General features: G+C 43.3%; 1 protein-coding gene across 6 annotated transcripts in view; it reads right to left on the bottom strand.

The window, feature by feature from the left end:
* STARD13 (StAR related lipid transfer domain containing 13) overlaps positions 1-15,936 on the bottom strand; it is a 285,728-nt gene that overhangs the window by 49,814 nt on the left and 219,978 nt on the right. For all 6 annotated transcript variants that reach the window (XM_040426132.1, XM_040426133.1, XM_040426131.1 and 3 more), the window contains one exon: positions 1,539-1,610. Coding sequence is in view for 3 of the 6 variants with exons in the window: in XM_040426133.1 (XP_040282067.1) it covers positions 1,539-1,610 (72 nt within the window). In the remaining 3 variants the exon portion in view is untranslated. The remainder of the gene's footprint in view (positions 1-1,538; positions 1,611-15,936) is intronic.

The following is a 15,936-nucleotide window of genomic DNA, read 5'->3' as shown; positions in this document are numbered from 1 at the left end:
AGGGTAACTGTCATATTTTTATTTTATTTGCTAGTTTATTAGTCTGTCAATGATTGCCAAAAGATCTGTAATTACCTTATAATAACAGCTTTCATTAATGTCCTCTGTCCCTTTCCACTGCTCCCTTAAAAGACCATTGCTAGGGCTTGTCTGTCTTCCTTTTAGGATAAACAGAAAGCAGAGGAACAGTCCTTCACACTGCATGCCTGCTTTAGGCTTCAGAGTGAGGAGGCGTGTCTCTCAGTAATCCAATCTGATTGGCTGGCAGGGAACTGCTGGCTACAGCAAGTGTGTATGAGAAGTGAGTGAAAGCCGTTTTGGCCTCAGAGAACTGGCAGAGGAGCCATCTTGAGAAGGTCCTCATATTGTAAATGTTTAAACAGCCATAACTAAGGGAAAAACTCAAGGAAAACAGTTGCATGTGAAGAAACTAAAGATTGCTTTATGCATAATGCTGCTGCAGCAGTAACATATGCTAAAATAGATTTTTTTTTTATGAAAACATGACAGTTACCCTTTAAAGGTGCTCATGCACATTAGACAAAACTCAGCGGCGTCTACTGATTTCGGCAGGATTGGGGCCTCTTTATTCTACTTTAATGGTAGATGGCGGGGCAAAGAATGGTGTATGGGAACGATGGCACATTTGGAGTCTGGAAGGAATTTCCCCCTTAAAATGGAGTAATTGTTGACCATCTCATAGGCAGGGGCATAGCTACAGGGGGTGCAGAGGTTGCAGTCGCTACCAGGCCCAGGAGCCTGAGGGGGCCTAAATTCCTTTGTGCCACATAAGAAGACACCTTTATTATAGAAAGTGCCTTCTGTTCAAGTTACACCTCTGGCTGGAGGGAAGGGGTTAGGTCAAAAATTTGGCATGGGAGGGGGGAAGCTTGGGTGAGTGCCATTTCAATTTTTTCCTCAGGCAGCAGGAAGGCTATGTGCTTCCCTGCCCCTGGCCACAAACCACTGAGGGAAGGGGGCCCCAAGCCTTTAGCTACACGCCTGCTCATAGGGATTATTTTCTTCCTCTGGATCAACATGGTAGGTTGTAAGTGATGGACTTGTGTCATCATCTTTTAACCTCATCAGCTTTGTAACTATGTTCCATGCTTGCTGCCCAGACTAAAATAATTTCAGAAAATTAAATTAATCACACAAAAGGAAAATTGATTATCACAAATTAATCAGACACTTTTGTAGACTGCTGCTCTTCTCCTGATATAATCTGGATACCAGCTCCAGGCCTGGGATCCCTGCCATTCATACCTCAGAAGGTTTATACTGTAGGCACAGGTTGAGGTAGCTTAATTATTTTGGTTATTACATAAATATTATTCGTGAGTGCACACTGTTACTACTGGATCAATGGCTGGGTGGTCCTGATGAATGGGATCCGCTGTTCTTGGGCTGCCTATGTTTTTAGTGGCTGGCATAATTATGGTTTTAAAGCTTTCCCGGGGTGTAAAAATGCAATGAAAGAGAATGATGTCATGGATGAAAAGCATGGCAAATTTCATCAGAAGGCCTGGTGTTGTTACCTTCATAAAGCTGAGCATATTGAGGAAATCCAGCCGCCCGTAACCACTCGCATGCTTCTTTTGCCTCGAGTTCTGGAAAAGAAAGAACGTAAAGTAAATGTATTGCCTAGACATTCATACCTCATGGATAGAAAACGTTATAAATCGCCTGTAATACTCATATACCAAATCACTAGAATTATAACTGTAAAAGGAATATACATCAGACACACATGCCTGGCAACAATTCTGCAATACGAGGATAGGTTAACACTAGATGTCGACTCAAGAAAGTTTTCGGTTCTTTTCTTTATAATGGATTGAAATCCATTGAAAAATACAAAAATGATGCAACCAGAAAAACAAACAAACAAAAAAAAGCAACCCAGAGGCAATAAGCTTTTTATTTATTTATATGTTTTGTTAACGGATCAACAGATTTTGTAAAAAAAAGATAACTAAGATAAGATTCATTCTGGTCGGTTGCTTGACTGTAATGTAGTGGGAACCAGGAATTTTCTCAGGTAAGTTAAAGGAGTTCTATGGAATTTTTAGATTGGTGGCCTATCCTTAGTTAGGATAGGTCATCAATATCAAATCCGTGGAGGTCTGAGTCCCAGCACCCTGGCCGACCAGCTATTCTGCAATAGCTCCAGTGCTGGAAGTACACAGCCAAGTAATTGATAGAGCCGGTCACTTTAATGGGCGCAGCTCTGCAGTAACCAGCTCTGTCCACTACACTGTGCAGTTCCATCACCTATTTCCAGTGCCAGAGTTACGGCAGAGCAGTTGACTGGTGGACGTGCCAGGAGTCGGACCTCTGCCAATCAGATATTGATGACTTATCCTAAGTATTAATCCTGGAGATCCCCTAAATGTACTGATGGACTCCAACATATGCCAAGATAACCTGGTGCAGTTTACATTACAGGAATCAGTTAAAGGGGTATTCTCATCTCAGACTCTGATGGCATATTACTAGGATATGCTTTCAGTGACAGATAGGTGTGAGTCTCACCCCTATAACCCCCTCCTATCTCCAGAACAGGCCCCCCAAAGTGAAGAGAGAGCAGCAGCGTAAATGCGGCCACCCTCTGTTCACCGCTATAGGAGCTCAGAAAATAGCTCATTGCTGGCTCGGTTATTTCCGGCAGTCCCATTTTGGTGAATGGAGGGAGGAGGTGCTTGTGCGTGTCCCTCTGATTTAGGCCACGTTCTGGAGATAGATATGGGTCCCAAAGGTGGGACCCGCACCTATCTGACATTGATGGCATATCCTAGCGATATGCCATCAATCAGTGGCGTAACTACAGGGGCAGCAGCTGCTTTGGGACCAAGTGCAGAAGGGGTCTTTTCTAGCACAATTCAGGCCAAGCCGGGCCCCCAGTGTGACTGTATCTGAAGGGGGCACGGCCTGGCCTGAAATGTACTAGAAAAGGTGTACATACCAGTATGAAGGACCTTTGGAATGCAGTAATGGTAGGCTAAAGGACCTTTAATGATGTCATCACGTCACATGATCAAAGGTCCTTTAGCCGACCATTACTGCATTCCAAAGGTCCTTTAGCCTCCAAGAGACATCAGAGGAGAACAAAGAACCTGCAGCCTGTAAGTGTATATATACAGTTGCAAGAAAAAGTATGTGAACCCTTTGGAATGATATGGATTTCTGCACAAATTGGTCAAAAATGTGATTTGATCTTCATCTATGTCACAACAATAGACAATCACAGTCTGCTTAAACTAATAACACACAAAGAATTAAATGTTACCATGTTTTTATTGAACACACCATGTAAACATTCACAGTGCAGGTGGAAAAAGTATGTGAACCCCTAGACTAATGACATCTCCAAGAGCTAATTGGAGTGAGGTGTCAGCCAACTGGAGTCCAATCAATGAGATGAGATTGGAGGTGTTGGTTACAGCTGCCCTGCCCTATAAAAAACACTCACCAGTTCTGGGTTTGCTTTTTACAAGAAGCATCGCCTGATGTAAAAGATGCCTCGCACAAAAGAGCTCTCAGAAGACCTACGATTAAAAATTGTTGACTTGCATTAAGCTGGAAAGGATTACAAAAGTATCTCCAAAAGCCTTGCTGCTCATCAGTCCACGGTAAGACAAATTGTCTATAAATGGAGAAAGTTCAGCACTGCTGCTACTCTCCCTAGGAGTGGCCGTCCTGTAAAGATGACTGAAAGAGCACAGCACAGAGTGCTCAATGAGGTCAAAAAGAATCCTAGAGTGTCAGCTAAAGACTTACAAAAGTCTCTGGCATATGCTAACATCCTTGTTAGTGAATCTACGATACGTAAAACACTAAACAAGAATGGATTTCATGGGAGGATACTACAGACGAAGCCACTGCTGTCCAAAAAAACATTGCTGCACGTTTACAGTTTGCACAAGAGCACCTGGATGTTCCACAGCAGTACTGGCAAAATATTCGGTGGACAGATGAAACCAAAGTTGAGTTGTTTGAAAGAAACACACATCCCTATGTGTGGAGAAAAAGAGGCACAGCACACCAACATCAAAACCTCATCCCAATTGTGAAGTATGGTGGTAGGGGCATCATGGTTTGGAGCTGCTTTGCTGCGTCAGGGCCTGGACGGATTGCTATCATAGAAGGAAAAATGAATTTCCAAGTTTATCAAGACATTTTGCAGGAGAACTTAAGGCCATCTGTCCACCAGCTGAAGCTAAACAGAAGATGGGTGTTGAAACAGGATAACGACCCAAAGCATAGAAGTAAATCAACAACAGAATGGCTTAAATTGAAGAAAATACGCCTTCTGGAGTGGCCCAGTCAGAGTCCTGACCTCAACCCGATTGAGATGCTGTGGCATGACCCCAAGAAAGCGATTCACACCAGACATCCCAAAAATATTGCTGAACTGAAACAGTTCTGTAAAGAGGAATGGTCAAGAATTACTCCTGACCGTTGTGCACGTCTGATCTGCAACTACAGGAAACGTTTGGCTGAAGTTATTGCTGCCAAAGTAGGTTCAACCAGTTATTAAATCCAAGGGTTCACATAATTTTTCCACCTGCACTGTGAATGTTTACATGATGTGTTCAATAAAAACATGGTAACATTTAATTCTGTGTGTGTTATTAGTTTAAGCAGACTGAGATTGTCTATTGTTGTGACTTAGATGAAGATCAGATCACATTTTATGACCAATTTGTGCAGAAATCCATATCATTCCAAAGGGTTCACATAATTTTTCTTGCAACTGTATATATATAGGTGTATATATGTATGTGTGTATATATGGGTGTGTGCGTGTGTGTATATACAGTATATATATATATATATATATATATATATATATAAAAGTATGGGTATGTATGTATGTATGTTTGTGTGTGTATGTGTTTATCTGTGTATATCTGTATGTCTGTGTGTGTGTGTATAGGTTTGTGTGTATATGTTTGTTTGTGTTTGCGTTTATAGATTGTAAGCTCTTGCGGGCAGGGTCCTCTACCTCTCTGTACCAGTCTGTTAATAGTTTCTTCTTTATTGTATTTTTATATTTGTGTAACCCCAGCTGAATGTACAGCTCCATGGAATTAATGTCACTTTAATATATATGTGTGTGTATGTGTTAATATCTGTGTGTGTGTACATGTGTTTATCTGTGTGTGTATATATATGTGTGTATGTATATATATACTCACCTAAAGAATTATTAGGAACACCTGTTCTATTTCTCATTAATGCAATTATCTAGTCAACCAATCACATGGCAGTTGCTTCAATGCATTTAGGGGGGTGGTCCTGGTCAAGACAATCTCCTGAACTCCAAACTGAATGTCAGAATGGGAAAGAAAGGTGATTTAAGCAATTTTGAGCGTGGCATGGTTGTTGGTGCCAGACGGGCCGGTCTGAGTATTTCACAATCTGCTCAGTTACTGGGATTTTCACGCACAACCATTTCTAGGGTTTACAAAGAATGGTGTGAAAAGGGAAAAACATCCAGTATGCGGCAGTCCTGTGGGCAAAAATGCCTTGTGGATGCTAGAGGTCAGAGGAGAATGGGCCGACTGATTCAAGCTGATAGAAGAGCAACGTTGACTGAAATAACCACTCGCTACAACCGAGGTATGCAGCAAAGCATTTGTGAAGCCACAACACGCACAACCTTGAGGCGGATGGGCTACAACAGCAGAAGACCCCACCGGGTACCACTCATCTCTACTATAAATAGGAAAAAGAGGCTACAATTTGCACAAGCTCACCAAAATTGGACTGTTGAAGACTGAAAAAATGTTGCCTGGTCTGATGAGTCTCGATTTCTGTTGAGACATTCAAATGGTAGAGTCCGAATTTGGCGTAAACAGAATGAGAACATGTATCCATCCTCAGATGGCTACTTCCAGCAGGATAATGCACCATGTCACAAAGCTCTAATCATTTCAAATTGGTTTCTTGAACATGATAATGAGTTCACTGTACTAAAATGGCCCCCACAGTCACCAGATCTCAACCCAATAGAGCATCTTTGGGATGTGGTGGAACGGGAGCTTCGTGCCCTGGATGTGCATCCCTCAAATCTCCATCGACTGCAAGATGCTATCCTATCAATATGGGCCAACATTTCTAAAGAATGCTATCAGCACCTTGTTGAATCAATGCCACGTAGAATTAAGGCAGTTCTGAAGGCAAAAGGGGGTCCAACACCGTATTAGTATGGTTTCCTAATAATTCTTTATGTGAGTGTATGTGTTTATCTCTGTGTTAGTATCTGTGTGTGTGTGTGTGTGTGTGTACATGTGTTTATATGTGTGTGTTAGTATGTGAGTGTCTATGTCAACATCTGCTTATTGTGTATAAAGGAGATATCTGGATATGGGTAGTAGTGTATATATATATATATATATATATATATATATATAAAGAATTAGAGCACTACTACTCCAATCCAGATATTTAGGACACCGATACTGCAACTGCAATTGAAGACCTGTCCTCAGGATAGTTCAACAATATCAGAGGGGGTTGCGGCTGTGGGACCCACTCAGTTCTGGCTACGCCCCTGCCATCACTGTCTGTGATGAGAATACCCCTTTAAATCTTCCTAAATACAGGATGGATATATTTTTAACAGCACTTCTCTAGTTATCAGTGACAATCAGTAGTAAGTTCTGCATTTTCTATATAAAGAAATATTATTCCTGAGTTAACAGTTTTAATTAAAACTTTCAATAACAGAAGTATGAATGACAGTCACATTACAGGAAATAGACTGCGCTATCAAAGTGGTGACATTTATAGAAGGAGCTAAGCTCAGCTGGCCATATATCCAGAAGAGGAAACAAACAGAGCAAAGTTAATCAAATAAAATGTTATACATTGCTCTAACCAAAAGAGACGGCTCAAAGACATGAACATGAACATCATTCAGATTTGAAATATATTGAAGGTTTGTATAGCAGCTGTTAGTACATAAGCAAAACCACTTTAGTTCTTCTCAGACAACCACCATAATTTGTCTCTCTTTATGAATAAAAAGGAAGAATGTCTCTACTGGGTGATGACCTTGTTGGCGGTCATGTCAAGTAAACTGGACTAGAATGGGTAGATCACCCCTTATAACAAGCAGGTGACTGGATGATGAGCTGATCAGGAGATCTGGCTGCTAGGACCATCTTGCAATCACCATAAAAACTGTCCCTAAAGTGCAAACCACTTAGCCTTTCCCTAAAGTGCTCATATGCACTAGGTCAACATCGTCCGAATTTGATGATTTCGGTTGGTCCAGCTCACCCTCTAACGTGTATGAGAGGTTCTTGATTCTCTTCCAACAGCCGATGTTGGCAGAAAGAGGCACTAGAGATGTTAGTTTTCAACATGCTTGATTGTTTCTCATGGTGGATAAACCAACATTAGAGGTGTCTGTCATGTTCTTAACTCTCCATTGAAGACCCATGCACACTAGGCTGCACCCAAATGTGTATACCTAAGGGTGGGTGGTGTGTAGAAGAAACGGTGAGCGGTTAGATAGAAGGCCGATCAAAAAAACTAAAAAAAAGAAGAAGAAAAGTGAATCTTGCAGGTTTCTTTGGTGAATGCAAAATGACCAGGGGCAGACTAGGAACTTAAAGTGGCCCTGGAAAAAACTAGCAGTGTTGGGTCCAAATTGACAGAAGGCAAAGCAACACAAGTAGGCAGGACCAACACATATTGGCAGTGACAACACAAGTAGGCGGGACCAACACATGTTGGCAGTGACAACACAAGTAGGCGCGAGGCCAGCATTACCGTAGTGCAGCACAAAATACCACCCCAGCAGAACCAAATACAAAGTGCAGCACAAAATACTGCCTCAATATGAAACTGTATCATCGCCCAGTTGAATTCAGAAGGGCACCTTCAGCTGCTGGCTTACTGCATAAGTGCCTGACGCTCCTACATTAATTACCGCTGAGAGCATCAGATCGTTCATTACCTGGCTGGCGGCTATAAGGAGGACTTGGGTGCCCCCCGGCCATCAGCCCACTGGAAATTTTTTATGTAGGATCTTTGGCCAGTCTTCCCCTGTGGGTCACTACTCTTGTAAAGTCCTCAGTTCAAGTAAAGGATCAAAATCCTAAAGCAAACATCATACAATACTGTTCATATGAAGAGAGGAGAAAGATGTGAGATTACATGTAAAGTTTTATTTAAATGTGAACCTGGCCAACTAAAATCAGTGGGGCAGATTTACTAATCCTCAGGCCTTTTTTTCTGGCGGAACGCCCCGGAATGCCGTTCCGCCACCTATTTTCTGTCGACTCGCCCCGCCCCCCTTTAGTTACTGCAAGGCCGGGCAGCCGCCCGGGGGCGCTGTCAGAAGGGGGGCGCCGGGAGGGCACAGCAGGAGATGAGCGCTGCGCTTCCATTGTGGAAGCGCTCACTCATCTCCAAAGTCATCTCATCTGTATCGCCGTCCTCAGGACGGCAATACAAATGTCTGTAATGCGGCAGGGCAGGGAGAGGTGTGTCCCCTCCCTGTTCCTCTGATAGGCTGTCGGCCTAGTGCTGGCAGCCTATCAGAGGCCGGTGCAGGCGGCGCGATGACATGATCGCGCCGCCTGAGCCAGCGAGGAACACAGGCCGGAAGAGGCCTGCATCGCATCCTGGAGGAGGTAAGTATAAGTTTATTATTATTTTTTTATATGTAAAAATGACAATCCTGGCACATAAGGGGGGCTGCTGGGCTGGCACAGACATAAGGGGGGCTGCTGGGCTGGCACAGACATAAGGGGGGCTGCTGGCACATAAGGGGGGATACTGGCTACTGGCACATAAGGGGGGCTGCTGGCACATAAGGGGGGCTACTGGCACATAAGGGGGGCTACTGGCACATAAGGGGGGCTGCTGGCACATAAGGGGGGCTTCTGGCACAGACATAAGGGGGGCTGCTGGCACAGACATAAGTGGGGCTGCTGGCACACAAGGGGGGCTACTGGCACATAAGGGGGGCTGCTGGCACAGACATAAGGGGGGCTGCTGGCACAGACATAAGGGGGGCTGCTGGGCTGGAACAGACATAAGGGGGGCTGCTGGCACATAAGGGGGGCTACTGGCACATAAGGGAGGCTGCTGGCACAGACATAAGGGGGGCTGCTGGCCCAGACATAAGGGGGGCTGCTGGGCTGGAACAGACATAAGGGGGGCTGCTGGCACATAAGGGGGGCTACTGGCACATAAGGGGGGTTACTGGCACTTGATAGGGAGGCTACTGGAACTTGATAGGGGGGCTACTGGCACTTGATAGGGGGGCTACTGGCACATGATAGGGGGGCTACTGGCACATGATAGGGGGGCACTCAGGCTACTGGCACATGATGGTGGGGGGCTCTTATTACTGGCACATGATTGGGGGGCATCTATGGGGGCACATCTTACTGGCACATGATATGGGGGCACATCTTACTGGCACATGATATGGGGGCACATCTTACTGGTACATGATTGGGGGGCATCTATTGGGGCACTTATTACTGGCACATTATTGGGTGGCACTATAGGGACATCTACAGAGGCTAAAAAGAAGGGGTATTTTATATGGGGGCACTGTATAGGGGCATTTTATACTGGGAGGGATGGAAGGGGCCAGGCCAGGCTACGCTGACCATGTGTGGACTAGGGCGGCGGCGGCTGCGGGCACTGGCAGCCTGGCTGTCACAACCATCACTGGCAATTTTACTTGCATCCCTGTTCTCTAAAGGGGCGGTCCTAGGGGTGGGTAGGGGCGTGGCCAGGGGGGGATAAGTTCCACCACCTTTTCTCTGAGAAAAAAAGCCCTGCTAATCCTACAGATGGTGTGAACTTGTGTGATGCTGTCTAAACCAGCACCAGATTTATCACAGGGACTAAGCCTGGGTGATAAATGTGGCAATTTTCGGACTAGGAGCAGAAACCTTCTCCAAATCTAAATGTGCCGAATTGTGCCAGTTTTTGTAGCAATTTACCCCAAAATCGAGGTGCACTAACATTAATAAATAAGGGCCACTGAGTCTTATACTTGAAGTTTGAATTTTATTTGGCATTTTATGGGCCAAAAATAATCAGAACAATGACGTCTTAACATTTCTAGGCTTGTCCTTGGCTCCTATTCATAAGCCCAGATGAGCAAGAATCATGGGGTTCCACTAATCAGTGAATTACAAGTTGTCATGTGTAAAGGATCATAAACCTCTGACTCTGCAGCTGATTTGGGAAAATATACAGAACTTTACCCTCACTACCATCCTACGCATTTTTTAAGAAAAAGAGTACTATCTAAATACACAAAGTATAAGGGATCAACAGGAATACTGTAAATTACTACACGACTACATTTACTAAAAAAAACATACGGTTACAAAAACATAAGCACACATTCTGTAACGGATGTTTTTTTCGTAACCATCAACAAGCAAAAACGAACAAGGCCCAGTGTGAACCTAGACTTATAAAACTGGCTATCTATTCCATAGCCACAAACCCAACAAATAAAAACAAGCAATAAATAGTCACAAAATAACCGGAACAGGAAAGGAAGCACTAGATCCAGTAGGTAGAGTAAGATTTAAAAAATAAAAAACACAGAAAGCCATGGTCAACCACACAACCCTTTTTTTTTTTACAGCCGAGGCAAAGGTAAACTGACCAAATATATGGTAAAAAAGACACTTATGATGTGAGCCTATCCTTAAAGGGAATGTACTATAAGAAAATGAAATATTGTTTAAATCAAGTTTTTATGTTAAACAATTTTTTTTTTTTTTATATTTGGGCAATTTGTAAAAATTCTTCATATTCGCATTGGCCTCTAGGCCTAAAATATGTCAAGAATTCCTGTTCTGTGAGAGCAGCCACATGAGCAATTGGAATATTATTCTTTACAGCACTATCTAAGGGCTGGTTAAAGTAGGACAAACATACATTTTGTGGGGCTTTTCTCACCAGGAGTAGTAATAATATGAAGTTTTATTCTGCTCTTCATATGCCCAGGAGGTGGAGCTATACTGTGGAGTGTTCTCTGCATAGAGCTGCTTCACAGCTCCTCCCCTCTGCTCTGAGTGACAGCTGTAGCAGCCAACCAGGAGACCACTACAGCTGTGAGGCAGACAGCACATCACAGTGATAGTGACACTAATAGCTATCTCTCTCCATTCTCCCATACATACAGTGCCTTGCAAAAGTATTCACCCCCCTTGAATTTTTTTCATATTTTGGTGCCTCACAACCTGGAATTAACATGTTTTGTTTGAGGATTTGCATCATTTCATTTACAGAACATGCCCACAACTTTGAAGATGTTTTTTTTTTTTTTTTTATTGTGAAGCAAACAACAAATAGGACAAAATAACAGAAACATCAATGTGCATAACTATTCACCCTCCTAAAGTCAATACTTTGTAGAGCCACCTTTTGCGGCAATCACAGCTCCAAGTCGCTTTGGCTATGTCTCTATGAGCTTGCCACATCTTACCACTGGGAATTTTGCCCATTCCTCCTTGCAAAACTGCTCCAGCTCCTTCAAGTTGGATGGTTAGCACTTGTGAACAGCAATCTTTAAGTCTGACCACAGATTTTCTATTGGATTGAGATCTGGGTTTTGACTAGACCATTCCAACACATTTACATTTTTTCCCTTGAACAACTCAAGTGTTGCTTTATCAGTGTGTTTGGGTCATTGTCCTGCTGGAAGGTGAACCTCCGTCCTAGTCTCAAATCACACACAGAGTGGTACAGGTTTTGCTCAAGAATATCCCTGTATTTAGCACCATCCATGTTTCCCTCAACTCTGACCAGTTTCCCAGTCCCGGCTGCTGAAAACCATCCCCACAGCATGATGCTGCCACCACCATGTTTCACTGTGGGGATGGTGTTCTTTGGGTGATGTGATGTGTTGGGTTGGCGCCAGACATAGCGTTTTCTTTGAATGGCCGAAAAATTAAATTTTAGTCTCATCAGACCAGAGCACCTTCCTCCATACATTTTGGGAGTCTCCCACATGCCTTTTTGCAAACTCACAACGTCCCTTTTTGTTTTTAGCTGAAAGTAATGGCTTTCTTCTGGTCACTCTGCCATAAAGCCCAACTCTATGGAGCGTACGGCTTATTGTTGTCCTATGTACAGATACTCCAGTCTCTGCTGTGGAACTCTGCAGCTCCTTCAGGGTTACCTTAGGTCTCTGTGCTGCCTCTCTGATTAATGCCCTCCTTGCCCGGTCCATGAGTTTTGGTGGGCGGCAGTCTCTTGGCAGGTTTGCTGTTGTACCATGTTCCTTTCATTTGGTTATGATAAATTTGATGGTGCTCCTGGGGATCATGAAAGATTTGGATATTTTTTTATAACCTAACCCTGACTTGTACTTCTCAACAACATTGTCCCTTACTTGTTTGGAGAGTTCCTTGGTCTTCATGGCAGTGTTTGGTTCGCGATGCCTCTTGCTTAGGGGTTGCAGCCTCTGGGGCCTTTTAAAAAAGGTGTGTATATGTAATGACAGATCATGTGACACTTAGATTGCACACAGGTGGACATCATTTCACTAATTATGTGACTTGCACTGACTTCTGAAGGTAATTGGTTGCACCAGAGCTTTTTATGGGCTTCCTAACAAAGTGGGTGAATAGATACGCACATGTCAATTTTCAGTTTTCTATTTCTAAACAATAGTTTTATTTATATATTTTTTTAATTTCACTTCACCAACTTAGACTATTGTGTTCTGATCCATCACATAAAATTCAAATTAACAAAACATTGAACTTAATGCTGTAATGTACCAAAATACGAAAAAAGTCAAGGGGGGTGAATACTTTTGCAAGGCACTGTATTCTCACCTCAGTTGAGTATACCTATGCAGCAAGTGAGGAGAAAACCTTATGTCTCCGCTAACAAAAGTACTGACTCTGACCTGCTAATCTTTATCTCCCCCAAAATCAGCAGTTGGGGCAGAATCGGCAGGCCCCCATACACATTACATGGTCAGCTAAACACACCAAAATTAGAATGTTCGTCCAATACACACCTAGTGTGTATGACCAGCTTAAAGGGCATCTGTCAGCAGGTTTGTACCTATGACACTGGCTGACCTGTAACATGTGCACTTGGCAGCTGAAGACATCTGTGTTGGTCCCATGTTCATATGTGTCCGCATTGCTGAGAAAAATTAAAGGATAACTGTCATATTTTATTTTATTTGCTAGTTTATTACAGCTAGGCATGTATACCTGAGTTAGTCTGTCAATGATTGCCAAAAGATCTGCAATTACCTTATAATAACAGCTTTCATTAATCCCAATAAAAGCGAATTCTCCAGCATCCGTCAGTATTAGTCGTCTTTATTGTAGATCGGTATAAAGTTCTTAATCATAACCTGTTATGGTTATGATTAAGAACTTTCCAGTTTGAAACATGTTAACCTGTGGTGGAGGTTGGTGAAGATTGCAGTATGTACTTTTATACCGATCTACAATAAAGACGACTAATACTGACGGATGCTGGAGAATTTGCTTTTATTGGGATTGTACAAAGGACGAGTCCGGTCCTCTCCGTGCACCGAGCGCTTATGGTGAGCTGGATATTTTTTTTCTCTTCGAATACTAGCTTTCATTAATGTCTCCTTTCCCTTTCCACTGCTCCCTTAAAAGACCGTTGCTATGGCTCATCCGTCTCCGGCTAGGAAGACAGATGGGCGGTCCTTCACACTGCATGCCTGCATTAGGCTTCAGAGTGAGGAGGCGTGTCTCTCAGTAATCCAATCTGATTGGCTGGCAGGAAGCTGCTGGCTACAGCAAGTTTGTATGTGACCGCAGTTTTGGCCTCAGAGAACTGGCAGAGGAGCCATCTTGAGAAGATCCTCATAATGTAGGATTCAAAACAGCCGTAACTAAGGGGGAAACTCAAGGAAAACAGTGGTAAGTGAAGAAACTAAAGTTTTATGCATAATGCTGCTGCAGCAGTAACATATGCTAAAATAGATTTTTTGATGAAAATATGAAAGTTATCCTTTAAGTTTTAATATATGCAAATGAGCCTTTAGGAGCAATGGGGGCGTTGTCATTACACCTAGAGTCTCTGCTCTCTCTTTAACTGCTGCACCCTCTGCATTTTAAGAGACAGGACCAGGCAGTGTAAACATCATCACATATGACCCTGTCTATCGAAGTACAGAGGATGCGGCAGTTGCAGAGAGCAGAGCCTCTAGATGTAACGGCAACGCCCCTGTTGCTCCCAGAGACTCATTTGCATATATCAAGACATAATTTTTCTCAGCAATGTGGACATATATGAAGATGGGACCAACACAGATGCCTTCAGCTACCAAGCGCACATGTAACAGGTCAGTCGATTTCATAGGTACAAATCTGAAGCCCTTTAAGTGACCTAAATGTATAATAGTAACGATACAGCGCTCTAGGACTATGTTTGGTTTAATGTTATAAAGAAAAACAGGGTTAAGCACCGTGCTACCCGTCGGATTGCACACAGGTAGAAACCAGCACAGCTACCTCCTACATATACAGTGTACCTGTATGTTCGTTGGTGGATTCCTGCTGGACGCAGATATCACGCCTCACTGAAGTCAGGGATCGCTGAATGGCTGGTGCCGAAGTCCGGGATGTAAGCCTGTTTGTAATTCGCTTTAGATGGCGTGCTGCCTTGCGCCCCGGCCGGTGGCGCGATGCTGCAGCAGGTAGGAGTTTTGCAATTTTTTGCGCTCACTATGAGTAGCGAGTGACGTCACTTCCGTGTTCGCCAATGACCACAGGTGCCAAAGAAATCTTTCCTTTAAGTGACCTGTTTGCAAAGCATGATTGTTTTGTAATCTTATCCACAGGTTGATTGGAGGCCAATCAAGAAACCGTCAAAGATGGGAGGCAGATATGAAGTGGTGGACAGGAAAGATGAGTCTTGCATGGAGTTCATGTGAGAGGAAAGCGGTGAGAGTCTAGTTCGTGGAAGGTCAGACAGGATAACATTGTGGTAGTAGAGATGAACAATAACAGCGAGCAGGAGTTTAGTAGCCTCTTGAGTCATGAAGGATCATCGGGAAGATGTTGTGTAAGTGGTAGCAGCTGGACTTGGAGATATTCTGGATGTGACGAATGAAGGAGAGGACTAAACCAACGGCTACACCAAGGCAACAAACATAAGTGGTAAGAACTAGGATAGTACCATCTGGATAAATCAACTTTAGAGCCTGAGATTTCTCCATAGACATGTGCGTCATCTACATTACTTGGTGGATTAGCTTTATAGTGAGGTTTCCCATGTCTATTGCAAGCTGTTGCAGTGATATATAGTATCCTGAAGGGTATAATAGCTTCCCTTAATACATCCTACTATGTTATGGTTTTAAGAACCATCTCATGTTTCTACCCCAGTGTAAACATCAAAAAGACGTTCCTGGGAATGTAAAATGGCTCCGAAAAGTTACGAGCTATATTTCTGCAGAGAGGTTTTCTTTAAAGTACAGTAGGAGACGTGAACATAAGACACAGCACTAACTGTCCAGTATAAACATAACTTTAACCAAGACCTTTGAGTTTTGACTAAACACATTAACAATAGTTAGCGGAGCCAATCTGAGCTCGCCTTTTTTGGCCCCGTGTTTTTGCTGGAAAGACTCTGCGCCAGCTCATTAGTCTTTATTTACTTAGACAGCAGTTTAATGCCTTGGCCTCTGTGACTGTGTAACATGTCAGAGTACATGCAGTTCCTATTAAAGAAAAAATACACCGGAGAGGTCTTAAAATGAACACATCTGCACCCAAGGTAACGATGCTGCGGTCAGTTGTAATGCTACGGCTATCTGATGTATATTGCTGGTTTATATATTCGTGTGGATCAACTTACTACATAGGTCAAGACGACTTTCTGGCGGGTCATGTAGACTGTCCCTGACATTGGAGGAGCAATAAGAGGTGCAGT

Source organism: Bufo bufo, chromosome 3, assembly GCF_905171765.1.
Source record: "Bufo bufo chromosome 3, aBufBuf1.1, whole genome shotgun sequence".
Taxonomy (NCBI): Eukaryota; Metazoa; Chordata; class Amphibia; order Anura; family Bufonidae; genus Bufo; species Bufo bufo.
The sequence above is the reverse complement of the archived record's forward strand: the minus strand, read 5'-3'. Positions and strand labels throughout refer to the sequence as shown.